This window comes from Apis cerana, linkage group LG3 (assembly GCF_029169275.1).
Source record: "Apis cerana isolate GH-2021 linkage group LG3, AcerK_1.0, whole genome shotgun sequence".
Lineage (NCBI taxonomy): Eukaryota > Metazoa > Arthropoda > Insecta > Hymenoptera > Apidae > Apis > Apis cerana.
This window is the reverse complement of record NC_083854.1, coordinates 206572-229040: the sequence shown is the minus strand read 5'-3', so window position 1 is coordinate 229040 and position 22469 is coordinate 206572. Positions and strand designations below refer to the sequence as shown.

The 22469-nt window shown below is 20.1% G+C and overlaps 3 protein-coding genes and 1 long non-coding RNA gene across 8 annotated transcripts; 3 read left to right on the top strand and 1 right to left on the bottom strand.

The window, feature by feature from the left end:
• Window positions 1-548: 548 nt before the first annotated feature.
• LOC108004073 (uncharacterized) lies at window positions 549-2228 on the top strand. The gene is made up of 2 exons (XR_001767162.3): window positions 549-1759; window positions 1848-2228. It is a non-coding gene; the product is annotated as an uncharacterized LOC108004073 (long non-coding RNA).
• Window positions 2229-8046: 5818 nt separating this feature from the next.
• On the bottom strand, window positions 8047-14145 carry LOC108004093 (nonsense-mediated mRNA decay factor SMG7). 4 transcript variants are annotated; one of them, XM_017066754.3, is made up of 5 exons: window positions 13763-14145; window positions 13032-13102; window positions 12578-12916; window positions 9058-11878; window positions 8047-8938 (listed from the first exon to the last, which is right to left on the bottom strand). In XM_017066754.3, exons 2-5 carry the CDS (start codon window positions 13061-13063, stop codon window positions 8720-8722), a joined length of 3411 nt encoding a protein of 1136 aa, XP_016922243.1. In that variant the 5' UTR covers window positions 13064-13102; window positions 13763-14145; the 3' UTR covers window positions 8047-8719. The 4 variants fall into 4 exon arrangements, with proteins under 4 accessions (XP_016922243.1, XP_028525661.1, XP_061929207.1 ...); XM_028669860.2 differs by having other exon boundaries at window positions 13032-13119; window positions 13763-13897; XM_062073223.1 differs by lacking the exon at window positions 13763-14145 and adding an exon at window positions 13487-13627.
• On the top strand, window positions 14033-15436 carry LOC108004096 (iron-sulfur protein NUBPL). 2 transcript variants are annotated; one of them, XM_017066759.2, is made up of 4 exons: window positions 14033-14175; window positions 14390-14718; window positions 14806-15179; window positions 15259-15436. In XM_017066759.2, the coding sequence occupies exons 1-4, from the start codon at window positions 14092-14094 to the stop codon at window positions 15426-15428; spliced, it is 957 nt and encodes a 318-aa protein (XP_016922248.1). In that variant the 5' UTR covers window positions 14033-14091; the 3' UTR covers window positions 15429-15436. The 2 variants fall into 2 exon arrangements, with proteins under 2 accessions (XP_016922248.1, XP_061929210.1); XM_062073226.1 differs by having other exon boundaries at window positions 14156-14297.
• A 127-nt stretch (window positions 15437-15563) lies between these two features.
• Window positions 15564-19056, top strand: LOC108004092 (sulfiredoxin-1). The gene is made up of 3 exons (XM_062073227.1): window positions 15564-15679; window positions 16029-16235; window positions 18811-19056. The coding sequence occupies exons 2-3, from the start codon at window positions 16037-16039 to the stop codon at window positions 18957-18959; spliced, it is 348 nt and encodes a 115-aa protein (XP_061929211.1). The 5' UTR covers window positions 15564-15679; window positions 16029-16036; the 3' UTR covers window positions 18960-19056.
• Window positions 19057-22469: the final 3413 nt, after the last annotated feature.

Genomic DNA, 22469 nt, shown 5'->3' with positions numbered 1-22469 from the left:
AATTATTATTCAGATAAAATATTTGATACATATCTTCAACTCTAATACTTAGCGATATATTCTTTCTATATCTGCTGACATAATATATATCATGTTGACAAAACCGAAGTAAAATAGAAAATAAATAATCTTAAATAGTTGTTTCTATTATGAATATCTGAATATTACTTAATTATAGGTCCAATGAAGTTCTTGTTAATTCATCTTGCCATCCGAATTTTCGTAATCGTGCTGCTAGTCTTGAAGATGGTGGAGGAAAGATAGTATGAATAATCTTCTTTATGTTAAAAAACAGTTATATCATTTATCCTAATCATATGTTCTAATCTTTCATACTTCTGCCATAAAATCCTGATATTGTGTTTACAACTTCAGTTATCTAGCTAATTTATAATAATTTTCTTTCAAGCTAGTTCATTTTTATTCGCATGAATCATCCAAATGAATCCAATTATCTCAAAACAGTATATTAATTATATTATATTAAATATTATATATATATATATATTAAATATTAATTATATATTAATTATATAATGTTTGTCGTTTGTTGTTTTCTCAGAAATAGGTTTCATAATAATTTTATTCTTCGATCGGATTTCGCAGATATACCCTCTATTACTTATAATTTGACAAATCAATTATTTATTCAAATCATTGTTTTTAGCTAAAATAATGCTGTCGGATTCTATCATGAACTGAGGGCCGAGCATTCTATTGAACTGAGTCTTCTAACATAATTCAAAATTTACCCTATATTGACCTATACACAACAATGCTCAAAATGTGTTTATTCCAATGAAAATATGTCTATTTTTTTATACCGATTAAATTGAGGATAGATTAATGTGTGACAGTATTTTTAATTTTTCTTTTGCTAATGAAAAGCAAATTTATGATTTTATCTATAACCAGAGATATTGGCGCTAAATTTATCATATCCAAAAAAATATTGATAATTTTTTTTAATAAGGTGGAATTTCTGATATTCGAAATATTCGAATTTTATTATTATATACTAATATAATGGTCCCATATTTCTATGGCTTCATGTAATTTTTTCAGCACGAGAAGATGATTTTTTGTGTCATGAATTTTTTTAATACAATGGAAAATCTGTTTCTGATCGATGCATCAGATTTAAAAACGCGCCCACATGATAATAGCGAAGATTCGCGGTTTTTTTATATCATGTAAACTCTCCCAAGCTAGCCTGTAATTTATTTCGAATACACCCAAAAATTGGATTGCGTGAATGCATGATAATGAAATCTTGCAATAATCCGATAAAGATTTATTATTCTGAACCAATGAAATAAATGTATTTCTGATTTAATATAATCCTTAGGAATTCTTTAGAAGTTCAAAAATTGGCAATTTTATTTGCAACAAAATTATCAGATGTTACTGCTGGATAATGGCGGGGAACGCGATCGGTCGTAATAATGAAGGAAGATTCTTTTTTCTTTTGACATGCGCATGCATTTTCTATGAAATCTTCTACCGCGACTGTTATGATGAAATTTTTAAACTCTCGAACTGCGTGTGATATTTCCAACTATACCTGTGACAATTTATGCTTTCTTGCACATGTATATCTGTCATATAACAGATCTACGCTTCATATTCATTTTTTGTTACCGTACCGTAAGCATTACTGATAGCTCGAATTCTTCGAAAAATTTCTTAAACTTTATTAATGAAATCGAATATATGCTCGCTGACTAATACTTTTAATTGAGCTTTCATCTGTGCTAATGTAAGGACAAAAATTTGTTTATCGGAATTAGATGGAAGAATATATCAACGATTAAAATTAATAGTATTTAGAATGCTGGTTGTTACAGAGCCATCTGATGCTGTTGTTATGCTGAATACCGCTGGATCAGGAATTTGATGCAACTTCACATGTTAATAATTGCTGATCTTTCTTTCAGATTGAATCAGGAACACATTGGCGGATCTTTAATGTTAAAACGAATCTTTTTCTAATTCTAATAATGATGATTCTTGATTGATGTCCACTGGATACTGAACTGAATTCATTTTTGAATATTTATTTTATGATTGTATTCAGCTGTATCCGGCTCAAAGGATAAAGGATAAATATTAAAATCTAAACTAAATGATTTTGAATATTGCGAATAGAATATCTGAATTGATAGTATTATCGACTTATTGTACAATCATTTGTCTTATAAAAGTGAATAAATGATAGTTTATTTTAACTGTTTGTGAGCTGATTGACGACTAACTAATGATTCTAACTATACTGTGATGTGCTATATTGTTGTAGCAACTGTATATATATATATATATAGTCAGTTGAAATAAAATGAAGATTAATTCATATTAAAATAAGAAGAAAGAAAATCATATAAACATATAATCATCCGATTTTTCATTAATAAAGACATTTTTCTATTTGTACTATATATAAAATAATGATTTATCTATTTTAAAAATATTTTTTTAAATATATTGCTGATAATTGATTGATTGAACAAATAGACATGACGAAATAAAAACAAAATAATGTGAATGGAAAAAAAATTATTTTATTATTTAGACACAAGTGTTGCCTTTGTTTTTAAATTCTATTTACTTTTCTGTCATAATTTATGAAATACCAGATTTTTCATCTAATTCATGTATCTATCATTACATGAATGAAACTTAGAACAAGAATGTCCAATCTTATAAAAATAATATTATATATAGAAATAATATTTCAGATATAAATTTAAAGATATAAATAATATAAAATTCTTTGTTACAAGAGAGTATAAAAAATTTTTTTAAAAAACAATAATAAAATAAACTTTAATATCTTTTTTTATACATAATTAGACAATCTATTATTTTTTTTGTTTATTTTATTTTACAAAATCTTCTAAAATTATAAAAAAAAGGAAATCAATTCGTTTTTACTCACAATTAAAAACTTCATTTTATTTACTCTCATATTATTATACAAAATAAATTTAACTTTAGGATTGTTAAAAAATTTTTGTTTTTCCCAATAAACCAATGTGACAAATCTTTCAAAAAATTAATAATAAATGAAATGAGGTTCAAAATATAAATTAATTTAATATTCTTGAAGTTTTTTTTTTATGAAAAAATGCAGGATCAAATCACAGAATACAAAGATGTATTTAAATATTTCCAGAATTTATTTGTTTAATATGTTACTGATTTCTTCGATGATTAATTGCTATTATTTTTTATATATTTTTTTTCTTTTTTTTATTATTCCTTGTATTTAGAATTATTATAGAAAATAACATTCTAAATGAAAATAATAAATTCGTCTAATTCTTTTTCAGAAACGCTGTAATAAAATACTGTATATTCTCATTTTTATTTCGTATATTATATACATTCTCTCACATTTCTATTGATCCTCCATTTATTTATTCATACCATTATTCCGCTTATCTATGAGTTATGTCTATGTTAATATTTATTGGAATGAATCAATATAGCGTAACATAGGAATAATTTTTTTGATTACAATTTGTAATTTAATAATTCATAATATATAATAAATAATATAATTGAGAATTACAATCCGTAATTGATAATTTATATATTCCGCTGATTTTCCGCTATTTAATTCAATTTTATAAAGTTCAATTCTCTTATTTGTATAATAGATGGCATCATATGATCCTTTTTTTGTTTTTTATTTTGAGTTTATATCAATGTTTCATTCACATGTTGCCGAATATTCAATATATATATAAACTAAAATTATTATCTGAATGATTCATTACATATAACTTCGCATGAATAAATTTATTGTTAATGTTAATTTAAAAAAAAAAATGATTTTTGGAATCCAATAACTTTAAAAAGAAAAAATTTTCATGAGTTAAATATTTTAGCTTATAAGTAATAATGAAAGTGATTTTGGCTATTCAAAATTATTTGATTTTCCGAACATTGCAGAAATATATTATAACATATCTTTAATTAATGTAACAATAGCAATAAAGATAATGACGTATTTTGCTCTTACAAAAATTCACTGAAAAAGAATTAAGCTACTTTTAATAATAGAAAAAATAATATCTCTTCTCTATCTAGCTTTCTAGAAGTGAGAATTATGCTGTTTATGATTGTCAGTAGTATAATATAATATCCCTTTTACCGAAATAACTTAATTTTTCTATAACGAATTTTCACGGAAAAAAATATAATGCGACTTGGCTTTGACTGAAATCTGATCACGTGATGTACAGTTATTTAATCCACCAATAGTAATAATGTAATATATTTTGCAGAAATTTGCTGCAGAATTGAGCTATTTTTATTGAAATATAGCATTTTATTATTTGTCCGACAATCGTAGATTACATATAACGTCATAATATAACGCAACGTGGATATTGAGTAAGAGTAAAAATACATGATACGATTTGTTCAAGAAATTTTTGTGGTAATGTTGCGCATGCGCAATCTATTGTAATAATAACAAGAAATTTAGTTTTCACTAATAGCTCAAAATTAAAAAAAAATTAATGGAATACATCTGTTAATAGAGCAAAATCTGATTTACTATTTCTCATGGAGTCATGGAATTGAAAGAAAAAGATCATAGATTTAGAAAAGATAAAATAGAAACTTCAAGAAAAAAAAAATTTTTAAATAGAATATTTTTGTATCTCGAACAATTAACATATCACGAAATATTTTATAATAATAAATAATTTTTGCAATCAAAAAATTTGATTTTTGTATATTTTATCCAATATAATGGGAAATAACATTCTATAAACACCAACTTATACTGAATAATTCTTTGACCACTAAATATATATAATATATTTTTTTATATTATTATATTAAAAAAAAGTTTGATTTTGATTATGTTTATTTGATGAATCGACTCAATGAATAATAATATCTTTTAAAAACATAAAGTTTAATGCAAGATTTATATTTATAAAATAATTTCTAAATATATAATGAAATAAATCTATAAAGAAAATTATTTTTAATCGTCTATTAACAGTTTAAATTATATTTAAAATAATATTTATTTAAATAATTTAAAATAATAGATAAAAACAAAATATATTTTATACATTTTTTATATATTATAAAATATTGATATTATTTTTTTTATTTATATAGTTTAATTATAATTTTTCTTAAATTATTAAATTGTATATTGTAATTGTATAAAAATATTTTTGTTGAGATATATTGATACTATATATATTATTGATAATTTTCATAAATTATTTTATGAATTATAATATATTACAATTATATTTAAATTCCTTTATATCTATCTATAGAATTCAATTGAAATATCTAGAATTAGAAATATAGAATTAAAAAAATAAATTTAATATTCGATATATTTGAATACATTTAATTTTTCAACTAAAGTTCTTAATAAGTTCTTTTCAATATATCCATTAAATATGTTATTTGCTATTCTTATAGCATAAAAGTAAAAAAATATGCAAAAAAAATTTTATAATTAGAAATTTTCTTATAGAAAATTTGACTCATAATCTTAAAAGCATAAGATTTAACAATTCAATTTTTCTTTTCAATAAAAATAAGTGATAAATAATTCTAAAATCCATCATAATTTAATATAGGTAACTCTTATATAACCATGGAGAGAATATAATTTTAGTACAATGCATTTCATATATAATAATCTTTATATAACATAATAATATTTATATAATTTATATTTATATACTTTAAATATATTTATATAAAATTTTATATAAAATTTATATAAAATTTAAATTATTTATAGTAAAATTCTATTTATATATGTTTACCAAAATAAGCAATTTATAGTTCAAATAATTTCTTAATTTTTTTAATTACTTGATCTTCAAATAACTTTCAATTTTCAAATTTAGTTAATTTAGATTCAATCATAGATCAATATCTAACTTATATTTTAGATTATATTTATGTTTTTGTTTATAGCTAATATTGATAATTATAATAATGATCAGCATTATTTTAAATAATAGAAACTTGGCTAGAATTCATTTAATTAAATATTAATGAAAATTTTGTTCCAATAAATAAAATTTTAGTGTTTATTTTAATAAATTTCTTTTCAGATACTACAATATAATTTATCACATTAAAAATTATCTTTTCATATTTTTTATATAACCTGCATATTATTTATTTATCTTTTTAATTACATTTTTAAAAGTATTATTATCCTATTGCTTTGATAAAAAAATGTACTTTTTGTTTTAGAATAAAAACAAATACAAAATCATTTCCATTGTAATTTATATAAGTCTTTATAACATTTCTTTTGTATAATGATTTTTTATTTCACTAATTTTAATAAATTTGTGCTTGATTTTGTAATTGATATTTTAAGAAAAATTTTTTGAATTATATGAAACTTTTTTTTTTATTAAATAATTAAAATTTAAAAGAATAATTTTAAAATATAAAGCAACATGTAATCTCAATTATAATTCTAATATAATGTTATTTTTATAATTACATGTAATTTAATACATGTTATATGAGAGTTACATATATTTTTTTTTCCATAGAAGATAAGATTGATATGTCATTAATAATAATTTTGACCTGATGCATTATTAATATATGATACATAATAATTATATATAATTTTTTATTTATACATAAAATATTTTTAAAATTGTATAATAAATTCTCAGATTATTTTATTATATATATTTTCACTTATATCATTTATGTAATAACTATCTATGAAAAATCAATTAAATAATATGAAAAAGAAATATTTATAATATATTTTATATATGAAAAAAAAAAACATTGAAAAAATTTTTACATAAACTGATTTTGGAATAATTAAGTAATGTTTTTTGATATAAACAGATGTAAAAATTTGTAACAATTACATTTAAGAGAATAGAAATATAAAAGAATAGCAAACAATCCATTCTATTATTTTATATCCATGTTGTATTAGTTTATGTCTATTTAAAATATCAAATAGATGATTTATAGAGCATTTAAGAAGGTACCACAAACATACATTTTATGAGGTATTAAAATCTTTAATATCTTTTTTTTTTTTTTTTTTTTGTATTCTTGCACTTTCACACGCACATTTAACATTTAGATGTAAAATATTGATTATTAGGTTCAATTAAGATAATATTTTCTAAAAAATGTATAATAAATATTGATATATTGCTAAAAAATTATGATTTTGCATTTTATATCAATATAAGTTTGTTAATTATAATTTATAACAATAAAGAATTAATTATAAACATACAGCTTCTATATATATTAATTTATCAACAAAAAAATATGTGAGATCATACTTGAACATAAAAATTATTTGTTATAGTATAGTAAAACGGTAATATTAAGTTATATAATATTAAATTATTAATAAATGTTTATTAATAAATGTAAAATCAAAATTTATAATAAAATAAAATTAATTATAATTTTTTAATATTCAATGATTCTTTTATTTAAAACAGATAATACGTTACTGTAAGAAAATAAAGGAAAAATTTCTCTTTGCACAAAAATGAAATATCTCAACTGAAGTCAAATTATTTGAATGTATATTAATAATAATGTCATAAATCTAAGAAAATCTCAAAATTATTAATTTTTCAATACGTTGCAAAAATATGTTTGCAAAAAAAACACATTAATATATTCCCAAAAATTATTTACCTTTTTCCTTCTCTTTTTTAAATAACTACATAAATACATAAATATTTTATAAAATACATACTTTTTTGCTTTTATATTGCTCTATTATGTTTATATATATGTTAGTAACAATATTTAATATAAAATTATATTATTAAACTGCCAAATTAATTTCATAATAGTTTATGTATAATGTATTTAAAGATAATTAGAAAATTTAACTTCAATCATTTTGACAAAATTATTTTTATGTTCATTGCATTGAATTTTTACTCATTTTTAAAATTATAAATGCTGTTTCATGTTATTAGAATGAATCTCCAAAATTATATTTTATATTAATTTTATCAATAAAAATGTAAATAAGAATAATTTTTATATTATTATATTGTTTTTCTTCTTTTCCATTTTTTCTTTTATTTACAAAGTTAGAATTATTTGCAAAAATAAGTTGTATATAATGCTAAATTATAAAATTAATTGCATTTGAAATCTTTTTCATTCTATATAAAATATGTATCTTTAAATTCATAATTGTTAGCAATTAAATGATTTATGTATAGTATTTTTATAATTACTCATTTATTGATGATGAATCATTTTGTCATTTTTTAAAGCAGCACAAATTAAACATATATCTAAATAGATTAAAAAAAAAACATTTTTCTTTCTTCTTTCTTTTTTTTTTATTTTTTCACCCTTTTCCTCTTTTTTTAACTTCATCGCGTAATGTCAACTACCGGAATAACTTCGATTTCTATCATGCGCGCAACAATTAACATAAGTAATTAACATTTATATATTTCTATACAGTGCGTTTCATAACGCTTTGGACGTGTATATTGTTCGTTTTACATAACGAACATCTAAACACCTACAAAACCTCTCACTAGATATTGTTTTGTAACAAATTTAATAATTTCATCAAACGATCGGCGGAATTTATTATAATACGTTTTGTTTATCCCCTTGGTTATTTGCATCCATAATTTGGATATATCTTTTTTCAATATATTTCGATATAATTTTATATTGCTTTCCTTCAGGTACCTCCTTCGCGTAATGATTTTTGTTGTTCTAAAAGCCGTTCCAAGGGAGAGGGTCCAGGTCCAAACCATAAAGATTGTTGATTAAGCCTAGTCTTTGTTTGATCTTGATTCGATACATTACAATTTTGTGCATTAGATCCCCATGCATTATTACTGCTAAATAGTGAATAAGTATTTCCTATACTGATTGATTGATTTGATTTGTTATCTACCTACAATCATATGTATAAAGATTTCTATAATAGTATTTAAATATATGTAATATAAAATACACATATAGTATGCGATATATAAAAATAATGAGATTTTATTTTAACTATATAACACATACCTCTAAAGATTTAGAACTATCAAAATTGTTTCCAGTATTAAAATGCTTTGTATGTTTAGAATCTGATGAATAATTGTTTGAGGTTTTCAATGAAATTTGTGATATCATATTTCCAGAATTGGAAGAATCTTCCCATTTATGATATGAGTTTTCCATAATAGATGTATCTTCATCATGCAACTGTATACCTCTATTTGCTGAACCCCAACAAGGCACAGAAAGCTGTGAATGGTGAGTATCTTTCCATAAATTGAAATTTGTAGTTTCGTAATTTTGAAAAACTGGATAGTTTGTTGTAGATTGAGATTGATTCTTATTCAAATGATTGGATAATGAAAATTCCAAAACATCTGAATTTTTATTATATATTGATGATGATAATTGTTTTTGTGGTATTTGATTAAAGGCATCTTGATTAAAGTCATTTTGCTTAAAATTAAACTGAAAATTCGGATTTAATGAATTATTTGGTATATTTGATACATTTGGTATCATAAGCGCAGCTTGATGAAGTTTCTTTTGATATGTATTTAATGTTGACAAAGTAGAAACATTAGCAATAGTTGAACTAGTTAAAGTAGCCTGATTATGTAAAGATATTGTGTTTGGTCTAAGGTTATTTTTCATAATATTTTGTTGTTGTACAGCCAAGTTATGATTTTGTTGAATATTCAAATTATGATTTTGCTGCAAACCAATATTTCCTGTCTGTTGAGGATTAATATTCTGGGAAGCATTTATCGACTGTGTTGAAGATAAAATTCCAAGATTTTGATGTAACAATGTATTCTGAGATACAATATGAGTTCTCTGATGTATAGTTCTATTTTGATTGGATGTATGTAAATTTATATTTTGCGATTGTGATGCTGAGCCAGTAAAATGTCCTTGAATTGGATAATTTGATAGATTTCCAACTTGATTTGTAATGTAATTTTTTGTAAATTGTGGATTTTGTACATTAAAAGTTGGACTTTGATAACAAATATTTCCTGCACATTGAGATATTCCAGATATTGAAGTTAAAATTCCGGATGTTTGCTGTTCTTTTATAGAGAGATGATTAATTTGAGTAGATTGTGACATAGTATGCTGTAATTTTGTAGTTTTTGTTAAATTTTGAGAAGACATGATTTGATTTTGCATAGCTGTTGTAACAGAAGGCATCAATGGTAATCGATTTTGAACTGTGATTGGAGTAGTTATATTTGAAATATTATTCAGCTTTGATATTTCTCCAACAACTGATATATTTTTATTTCCACTAGGAATAACACCTTTTGTTGGACTTATCGATATTCCAGTTACTTTAGGCTTTTTCTCAGTCTCCTCTTCTATGTTTAATGGAGACACATTTTTGAAGGTAACTTGTTTTTGTTCATTTTCAGCCCGTCGCATTATAGTTTGCATTGCTATGTTCTGTCTTGGTTTCCTGGGCTGCACATTAGTGTTTTCAAAAGTATTAGATTCCATAGCAGTGATTAAAGTTGTATCTTTACTTCGCTCTAATGAACCTTGAGGTTTTAAGATACCTATTCTTTTATCTAGAGCATGTTCCAAGATATCAACATCTGTAGAACCTTTACTACTAGCAGATTCTGAAAGAACTGGACTAGTAGATATAACAGACTGTCTTCCTTTATTTAAACTGAGTTCTTCTAATTCTTTCATCAATTCATTGCTTAATCCATTTCCTTCACTTATAGAACTAAATCTGTTCTCACCTTTTTCTTCTCCTAATGTAATAGCAATTAATGCAGTACCATTAATTCTATATTGTGCTAAACAATGGCCTAAATGAAGAATACGAATTGCTCGCAATTTATTGGAAGCTTCAATATTATCTTCTAAATCAGTACTTGTAAATTTTAAACACTCAAAACTTTTTTCTAGTGGTAAAAATCCTTGAAGATCACGATCCTCTGGCAGTGGTACTTTAATATATTGATCATATGTGAAATCGATTACGCAATTCTGCAAGGCATTTAACAATACGCATAGACTGGGCCAAATTTGAAGTCTTGATGTAAAAGCTAATTCTTCCAAAACTGTGGGTTTTGTATGAATCCAATCAAGGCACAGTTTTATAGAAGGCAAAGCAAAATATTCAATAATAGAATTTTTTATTGTATAGACAGGTAACAATAAGGCAGACAAACTTCCAGCTATAAGATCCAAAATACAATCACGAGCAATTTTTTCATCAGATGTTAATTCCTGTTTTAATGGTTCAGTATTGCTAACAACGATATTTGTATGTTCTAAAGCATACAAATTAATTACAAACATTTGAACAAGCATCCAAGAGCTAAAACTTTCTGTTGCAACTAAAGCTGTTAATGTTTCAGTTAATAATTTCGCATATGCAGAAGCAATTTTTAGATCTCCAAGATTATGAATAACACCATGAAGCTTTAAAAAAACTGCTATATATTCTTGAGAAGTTAATTTTGTTTTTCCATCTATATTAACTGATGTATCATTTAAAGCAGAAGATAATGTTTTTGCCAAATTTGTTGTGGCAACAGGAAAAGGATGTTTTACAGCAACAGATCGTGTATAATGAAATACAGTTGCCAATTTATTACCACGCGATGCTTCAAGAAGGGCTAACTGATTATATGGTTGACCACTAGAAGGTGATAATGATACTGCATGCCTATAGAATAATTCAGCTTGTTTACTCTCATTTCTATAACGAGCAATGTCTCCTAAATGCACAAGACAGTACTGGCATGCATAAAAACATGAAGATTTATGAGGCACTGATAACTTTTCAGTAGCTTTCCATGGTGATGTACATCCATAAATATAACCCTTCCTAAAAAAACATGATGATTATAAAATTTGTTTCTTCATGATTTTTAAAAAAAAGATAAATAATATAAATTTAAAAGATTATAACGTTTTGAAAATAATTCTTCAAAATTGTTATATATTAGTTTTGAATCACTAGAATAATGTTATAATAATAATTATATAAAAAAATTTCAGTTTACATATGATTCTAATTTTACAAAACTATATTATTATATTGATTTCAGTTCTAAAATGTCATATATTATATATGTATAATTATAATTAATGCATTGAATAAATAATATACTAATAATTGAAATTTATTTTCTTTGCACAAATCAAATACATAAATCCAAATTGATTTCAGAAGTAGTCAATAATATTATTTATTATTATATTATTATAATAAAAACTATCGAAAATTATTGTAATAATAAAATATCTAATAGTAACAAAGTTTATTTATAAATGAATAAACAATTCTGATTTAATATTGATATTCAAGCAAATATATATCAATACAAATATATATTAAAATCATTTTAGAACTGATATAATAATAGTTCTATGTGAATTGAAATCATAATTGACTAGAATCTTTTTAATCTATTTGTTATAATATTATTTTTAGAATTACTATCATAACTTTTCAATCATTAATTTATATTTTTTAAAGAAATTAAAAACATAAGCAATATGTAACATAATCTATTTTATCTACCTTCTGAATGGTAAATCTAAATCAAATGCAGTACAAATTTCTTGTAGTAATGTTAAATAAAAACCACTAGCTGCTTCTAAGCACCAACTAAGTAAAGCTTGAGATTCTCCACGTTTAGGATTTTTCCTGTCTTTTGCTTGAGATTGTAAAGTTGCTATATAATTTTTAAATCCAAGATTCCAAAGTTCCTGTTCAACTTTTCTATCAAGGGCATACTCCAAATCTAATATCAGAACTTGTTGATATATTTTCTGTAATTGTTGTTGGCACACCCATGCATCGCTATCATTTAAAAGATCTTTACAACGTTGTACTTTATCCTTTAAAGGCTCTGCTTTCCTAATAAAAATAATATTTAAATAAACTTTTAACAAACTTTAGATAAGTACTTTTTATAATATTTAAAAACAAATAAATTAAGTATTTAAAAATAATATTTTTGTTTTTAACTTACTTTAAAGCTTGTACAGCTGCGTTTAGGCCCATAGTCTATATATGTTAAATTTCTGATATAAAATGTTTTATCTATGAAAAAGAAAAAACTAAATACACATACTATTATTCAATTTGTGAAAATATTCAATATGTAATATATTAAATATCATATTATAATCATTATTGTAATAATATTATATTATTATTATTATTATATGTATTATATTATATATATGTTATATATTATATGTTTTATATTATTACATATTTAATATTTAATATATTGTATATATTATTATGTATATTATTATTATTATATATTATGAATAAAAATATATTAAAGAATAATTTATAAAGGTTAAATTCATAATTATGTTAAAGTATACAAATAATTACATATAAACTTTCACATATGACATTTATTTCAAATTATATAGACAAAATTGTTAATTAAATAAATAGATATATACTTACAATATAATATTTAAGATATTGAATTTTCAAAATAAAATAAAATATTATCAAATCTTGTATATGATATAATTTACTTATTATATTAAGAACAATATATTTATGTATATGTATATATATTACGACTCAACAGTTAGGTTAATTATAAGCCAATGATAATGTGAATAGCAAAAAAGTTATAAATAATATTCATAATATTCATTTTTAATTCTAAAACGAAAAACTATATAAGATGAAGATTAATTAAAATGTTTTTGAAAAATAAAAAATAAGACTTACTTTCACATATTTATGTTAAACTCAAATTATATCGCATTACTGATATGTATTTCGTTTTAATGAAAAACTGCACTGCCCCCGCATTAAATATTTATGTTTCAATCAGAAACATTAAAATTTGCTATGAATGTAAACAAAATTTGTAAAAATATACGATCAAACCATATATCAGCAAATTGTTAACATAAATTTTGTAATAAGAAAAAATTGTTAATATTCATATACTATATTCTTGATACATAAAAAAAAGATTTCTCAATGATGAGATTCGTAATGTCAAGTAGAAGAAAGATATTGTTAGTTTTGTGAAATAAATATACTTATTAAAAATGTTAGCATTGGCATTTACCAAAATTTGTATTCGTCTTCAACGAAATCGTAATGAAACAAATATATATCGATCGTTTTCATTAGTACGTACATTTTTTTTATAATATACAATATTTTTCATATTGTTTAATAATTCGCTATTATTTTATTTTATCAATTATATATAAAAATTGTTATACATATAATGTTAATAATATAATTTTATGTGAGTGACAGTGTTTATAACAAAGCATTTCAAATATTTCTTTTTTTTTTGTTCCGTAATTTTATAATGATTATTTATTTGTTTTGCTGTAGAGTCGTTTTATTTTTTTAAACGAACAAAAAAAGAAAGAAATAAAAATAAAACAAAAAGAATTAATGGCACGTGGTCTTCCAAAAGTGAAACCTTTAAAAGGTGTTAAACAAATCGTTATTGTAGCATCTGGAAAAGGTGGAGTCGGCAAATCAACAATTGCTGTAAATTTATCAATCGCTTTAAAAACTGTCGAACCACAAAAATCTGTTGGTTTACTCGATGCTGATGTATTTGGTCCATCTGTGCCGTTAATGATGAATATACGACAGAGTCCCATGATTAATAATGCAAATCTTATAGAACCTCTTGTAAATTATGGAATAAAATGGTAATAAAATAATATATTATTTATTTTATTTATATTTTTATTAATATCTTTAAAATTAAAATTTTTTTTTCATATATATATATATAGCATGTCTATGGGCTTTTTAATTGATAATAAGTCTTCTGTAGTTTGGAGAGGATTAATGGTAATGAATGCTATTGATAAGTTATTACATCAAGTAGCATGGGGTCCGTTGGATTATCTTGTCGTTGATACTCCACCCGGAACAGGAGACACACATCTTTCAATTGTACAAAATCTTCCAGTTGCTGGTGTATTATTAATAACTACACCTCAAACAACAGCTTTAGAAGTGACTAGAAGAGGAGCTAACATATTCAAACATCTAAATATTCCAATTATTGGAATTGTGGAAAATATGAGCAGTGTTATATGCCCACAATGCAATAATGAAATAATTCTTTATAATGATGGAACTCGAATGATTGCAGAAGAACTTGGTATTAAAGTTATGAACACATTAATATACATATTAATGTTATATTAATATATATATTAATTTTTCTTTTTTTTTTTTAGGTGTACAAATTTTACAAACTTTTCCTTTATCAGAAGCTATTATGAATAGTTGTAATAGTGGAAAACCAATTATATTATCTGCACCAAAAAGTATACAAACTGATATGTATAAACATTTGGCAGAACGTGTAATTTTCTTTTTAACTAAACAACCATTAAATATAAAATAATAATTTTATATTTTATTTTAATTATTTATTCCAAGTTAATTTCAAATATTAAACAAATATTCTATTATTTATTTAAAATGTTGAAATAATTATACAAAAGATATTCAAATCAGAATATTTTGATTTATTTATTGTAATTATTATTATTATCATTATCATTTCTATCTTTCTTTATATTTTATCCCCTCTCTAAACATTTCTGATTCATTTTATAGACGATTTCATAGTTAATTTATGTATTTTGAAAATAGGTAATCTTAATTTATTTTAATATATTCTATATTTATTTATATTATATCATATATTTTTTATTTATTAATTATACTGTAAAATTAATAAATAAAAAATTAATCTTGTCATATTAAAAATAAAAACGCATGTTTAAATCGACAAACATATTAAACTAACCTAAATATATATATATTTTAGTTTAGTTTTTGCAATTGTTTTATTAATGTTTACATTAAATCAACTTGTATTATATAAAAGTATTTGTGTAAAAATATGTTAAATGTATAACATATTACATCTTTCATCTTATTTACATATTACATCTTATTTATGATTAAATACATTTTTTATTTTATTTTATAATTTTAGAATCTAAAATGAATATAGAAAGTTCTATTAGCATTCATTCTGACATAAATGCAGAAATTTATGATATCCCAATGAATGTACTTATTCGACCTATTCCTCCAATTATTAATGAAGAAAAGGTTCAAAGTTTAATAAATACATTAAGTAATCCTGAAACAGAAACATTTGTACCACCAATCGATGTTTTATGGATTAAAGGAAACGAAGGTAATATGAATTTTATTTTTTTTTTATTTATAACATATATTAATGAAATAGTAGAAATAATAGAAAAATAAATATATATAAATATATATAAATATAATAATAATAAATTGTATTAAACTGTATTTTTAATACAGCAACAATGAGAAACATTTTGTTAATATTTTATGTTTTTTAAAAAAATTGTCAAATATTTTATTGGTTTTTTCACATTTCTTATCAGCAACAAATGTTATCCGTTTCCATTCAAAGCAGTAAAGATCATGAAATTTACAGTAACTTATGACAATGAAAATAAATGTTCCTTTAACATGTACATTTTGTTATTCAATTCGCATTTTTTGTTTCTTTTTTATTTATTTATTATTTAATTTTAATTTTATTATTTTTTATATTTTTTTATTTTATTTATTATTATTATATAATTTCTTTTATTATTATTTATTAATTAATAAATAAGAATAAATAATAATAAATAAGAGTAACTAATAAATACGAAGCACATGACAAATTTTTATCAATCATCATTAATAGTTTGGAATGAATTAATTTCGATATGACAATCTATGAAAAATTAATAAAGAAAATTAATAAGACTTGAAATCGAAACAAAATCTAAATATTTCTATTATTATTTTAGTTTGGACAAAATATTTTTATAAATAGATGTTTGTTATAAATATTTGGAAAAATATAATAAATACAATAAGAAGTGATAAAAAATTCTTCGATTCTGCTTAAATGAAATAATGAATTTTGCTTTAGAAATCAATATATAATATATCATACATAAAAATATATTTCATATGATAAAAAAAATTAGAAATGATTTGGAAAAAAAATATAATGAATTTATATATATAATGAATTTAATGAATTTATATATTATATATATATCTATATTCTATAATGTTAATTCTAATATTAAAAAAAATATTTTTTTAAGTATAAAAAAAAAATTATTATTGGGAAAAATCTCATAATCCTAAAATTTTACAACATATATTTACTTCATATATTTTTTGAAAAAATATAATAATTAAAAATTATTAAATAATTAAATACGGAGCTTAATTAATGTGGTACATCTGATAACTTGAAATTGTATATCTGTAGATATACTAAAATAGATAATTTGGAGAATGAAAAATAAATATTGTTTAAATATTTAAAAAAAAAAAAATGAAAAGTAATAACGAAAAATTAAGAATTTTAAATAATTTTAAATTTTATAGTAAAAATCTTATATAACATACCATCATATGTTATTAAAATAGTTGTTATACAATAGTTTAAAAGTAAATATATTTTTCAGTTATACGACTTAAATGTCAGAAAATATTCAGAATTAATTAAAAATTAAAATATAAATATAAATTTAATCTTTTTCATTAAAATATATATAATTTTAAATAAAACGATTTTAAAAAAAACTATTAATAGAAAAGATCAAATTTGATTTTACAAAAAAATTGGCAAAATCACTATCAAAATAATTGTCTACCATTTAATATAGTTAAGACTACTCAACAATATATTAAATTTTTATTTTAAATAAAATTTAAAACAAATTTCTATACATGTACGATTTTTTTGTATTTAGAAAAATTCATTTTTTTGCCATTATTACACAATAAATATAAATATGTATATAATCATATTTATTTTTTTTAAATTATCTCTAAATTTTTTTATCACATGAAACATATTTTTATGTTTTTTATACGATTTTGGTTTACTCGCGATAAATTAAGCACTTTTAACAATTAAAATATGTTTTCCAAATTATATAAATTTAGAAAAGATTTAAATGAAACCATTTTAATAAAAATATTTTTTATATTTTTAAAATGATTTATAAAATTATCAATAATATATAAATATATTAATATATATATATTAATAATATAAAAATATAATAAATTCTCAAAAAATATAAAAAACATTTACTGATGAACTATACAATATTTTATAATATATATTTATAATTTTATAATATAACATTAAATAATATTATATTGTTTTAAGATATTACATAATATTATACTTTAAATTTTAAGATATTATATAATATTATATTATAAAATATTATATAATAAATTATAAAAAAATTTAGATGATTTAAAGATTTAAACATATAGAAGATGTTAATAATATTTGTAAGATAGTCAACAGTTTTAAAAAATCGATTTTAAAGTTAAAAACAAACAAAATATATATAAAAATGTCAATTGAATCTCATTTATTAAATATATATTTATTATTAATAAACAACATTTATTATAAACAATTTAAATTCATATTAAATGAACGAGACAAAATATAGTATGATATAGGTTAATGGAGATAAAGAAATTTCATTCATTTGTTTTATTATATTTAATTAATATAATCTAAATAAATTTATCGATATTTTTATATAGCAATATTTTTCAATTTCTTAAAATCGTTAAAGTTATCTCACAAATATATTAACATTCTGTATTATTATAAATTGATTTATTTCTATCATAAAACCATATTACTTTTCTAGAAATTTTAATTTTGTATAATATAATTATATTTTTCACTATTTTAGGCGGTAATTATTATTATTCTTTTGGCGGATGTCACAGATACACAGCTCATCAAAGACTTGGAAAATCATTTATAAAAGCCAAATTAATACAATCTACTATAACGGATTTAAAAACTTATCTAGGAGGTTCTATGCCAAATTTAAAATAATCAATATATCTTTAAATTTTATATAAATAAATGTACGTAAAATAAAATACATCTATTTATTAATTTTTAATGCAATAAAATTTTATTTTCATATTAATCTTTAAAAGTCCTTTTATTTTTTTATATTGTAAGTAATATATATACATTATTTATTTATGCTCAGTTTAATTGGAACTGGATTTATATCTGAAAAAAATATGAATGATGCAAAAAAATATTTCAAACAAAAGTTGATTTACATAAATACATTAAATACATTATGCAGTATTAATATTTTTATAATTATATAGATTAATACATAAAACTTATATAAAAGTCAATTTTAAATGGAATTGTATTTTTATTTTATTAATTGATGCAATTATTTCTTATAATAAAGCATTTATTTATTAATATTAATATATTTGTTAGTATGTTGAATATATGAAATAATTTAAAAAATTGTAAAATTGAAATTTAATTAATAAAACTTATCATATGAAAGTCAAAAAAATATGCAAAATGATATTTTATTACTTTTTTTTGTCTTGTCTATAATAAATATTACAAATTTCAAATTAAAATATCTTCTAAACTAAAGATTTTTGACAAAAATAGCTTAATATTTTTTAAGAAATGATAAACTTCATTAATTAATATTGATTAATAAAAATTATATAGTTCCATTTTAAAAAATTAAAATTGATCTTCACATAACTCTCAATCTATAAAAAGCTATTAATATTTTAAACTATTAATATTACTATTAATATATTAAACTATTAATTTCTTTATATCAAACAATTTTTGTTTAAAACATATCTTAATATTATTCATATTTTTTTTAAATATTTAAGTTTGTTTAAACTATATATACTATGTATAAAATTTTAACATACATAAAATTTTCATTTTATATTATAATTGAATAAAATTTTAAATCTTAATATAAGCACTTTTAAATTAAAATTATTAAATTTTAATTTTAATAAAACTTGAATGAATAAGAATATTCTATATACTCTATTATAAAATCACATGTAAATCATATCTCTTGCAATATATATCCAAAAAATGAAAAATTCTGAATAATACAAAATAAGAAAACATATATTTTTAATTTATAAATATTTTCAGTCATTTCATATAAAATAAGATATTAATTTATATATTGTATGTTAATATTTATTATCATTAATTTATATATATATTTATATGCATTGAGTATGCCTGTCATGTAAAGTTTAAATAAGAATTTTAAATAAAATTTTTATCTGTATTAAAATATATGAAGAATATGAAGAAATAATTAATATCAAAGTATATTATAGCATTATTTGAGATAATATTAAAATTCTTATAAAGATTTTCAGTTTTTAATGAGACACTCCATTTTTTATTATTTATATTATATTTTGCTCAAATTAATTTCTAAATATAAAATGTTTTTAGTATTATTTGACGTACAAAATGAAATACAAAATAATGTGCAAAATAGTATTCAATCAAACTTTATGAATACAATTATTCAATTATTCATAAAAATAATTGTATTATATTTGTATATTTCATAAAAATATTCGGATATTAATATTATATATTATATTTAACTTTAACAATAAATCTTTGTTAATTATAAACACTTATTTAGCACATATCAAATCAAGAAATTTTTTATTTTTACTTATTACACTTTTGTATTTTTTTATATATTATACTCTTGCAATATTTCTTATAATATTATATATATCTAAAAAAATAAAAAATCCTAATATTGTACTGAGCAATACAAAATAAACCAAAAGAAACTCATTTTTAATTTACAAATATAATCAAATATATTTAAGTTATCATATATATATACAAATTAAATTAATAAATCTTTATAAAATACCTTTATGCAAATATCTTTATAAAATATCTTTAAACAATTAAACAATAAAGAAAAAAAATGATAAATTTGTTCAAAATAGGAATAAAATATATATAGCATATTATTAATAAAAATAAATTAAAAAATAATTTTCTATATTATTTCTATTATTTCTATATTTTCTATTATATTTTAGATTATTTAAGATTATGTGCTATAAAATTAAAAAAATATTGAAGTTAATTTTTAGAAAAAAATTTTTATTTTAATTATTTTTATAAATTTTTAATATATTAATATTTGAATATTTAAATATTTAATATTTGAATATTTTTGTGATAAAAAAATAAAAAATATAAATATAATACTTATAATTTTTAATATTATTTTACTATAAACTAAATTTATTAAATTAATTAAATAAATTTCTTATATTTATAATATTTATAATAAATATCTTTATAAGAAATAAATTTGAGTTTATTATTTCTATAATTTCTTTTCTTTAATTAACAAATCAATAAAGATTATTAATATTGTTAACAAATATGTCATAAATGTTTTTCTAAAAAAATAATTATAATTATTATAACATGGTATCATAAAATTAAAAATCTCAACAATGAAAATTTTTTCAAATTGTTACTTCAAAGATAATATTTGCTATAATCGATATTATTTGCTGATTGTTTGATTTTTTTGGGAAAAATTAAAAAAAATCATTCAAATCATTTTTAAATGATATTCATTTTTAAGAGCATTATAATATGATCAAACAACTTCATCATATTATATATTATAAATAACATAATATAATATAATATACTATTAATATATGATTTTGAAATTAATTTATACAAAATATATATATATATATTGATAGTATTTTGATATCAGTTATAAAAATATAATAAAAAAAATACGAAATACTTTTAAAAACAAAAAAGTGATCTTTATAGATTTTTTTCAGGTTATCTCAAGATTAAATAAATATTATAATATAATATATTCCTTAATATATTACAATTTTCATATCAATTATTTTTTTTTCTTTCATATTTTTCAAGATATTTAATTGTTATCATTTGAAACATATATATATATATATATTATAATATATAAAATATTAAGATATATATGAAAGATTATAAGATTTGATATAAATTTGATAATATTTGATATAGATTTTAAAAATATACTCAAATATTAAATGAAATTATTAAGAATAAAATGCTTCTCATTAATTAATAATCTTTTAAAAAATATATATAATTTATTTTTATATTATATTATAATTATGATTCGTTTTTATATTATATTACATTTTATATTTTTCTTTTTTTAAAAAAAATTTTTTTTTATATATATCACTATTTTAGATATCCATAAAAATATTTTCTATAATCGAGAAATATTATAATTCAAAAATTTTTAATAAATAAATATAAATTTTTAAATATACATAAAAATTATGACATGATAGAATTTTTGATTTGATTCAAATTTATACATACATATAATATGTATATACTATTATTTATTGTCTGTATGACCACCATGGATCACTATGGATTACTGAATAATATGAAGATGGCCGAATAATATTTTAATTTAAATCTAATTTAAATTCTTCAAAAATAGCGTTTTCGAAAGATATA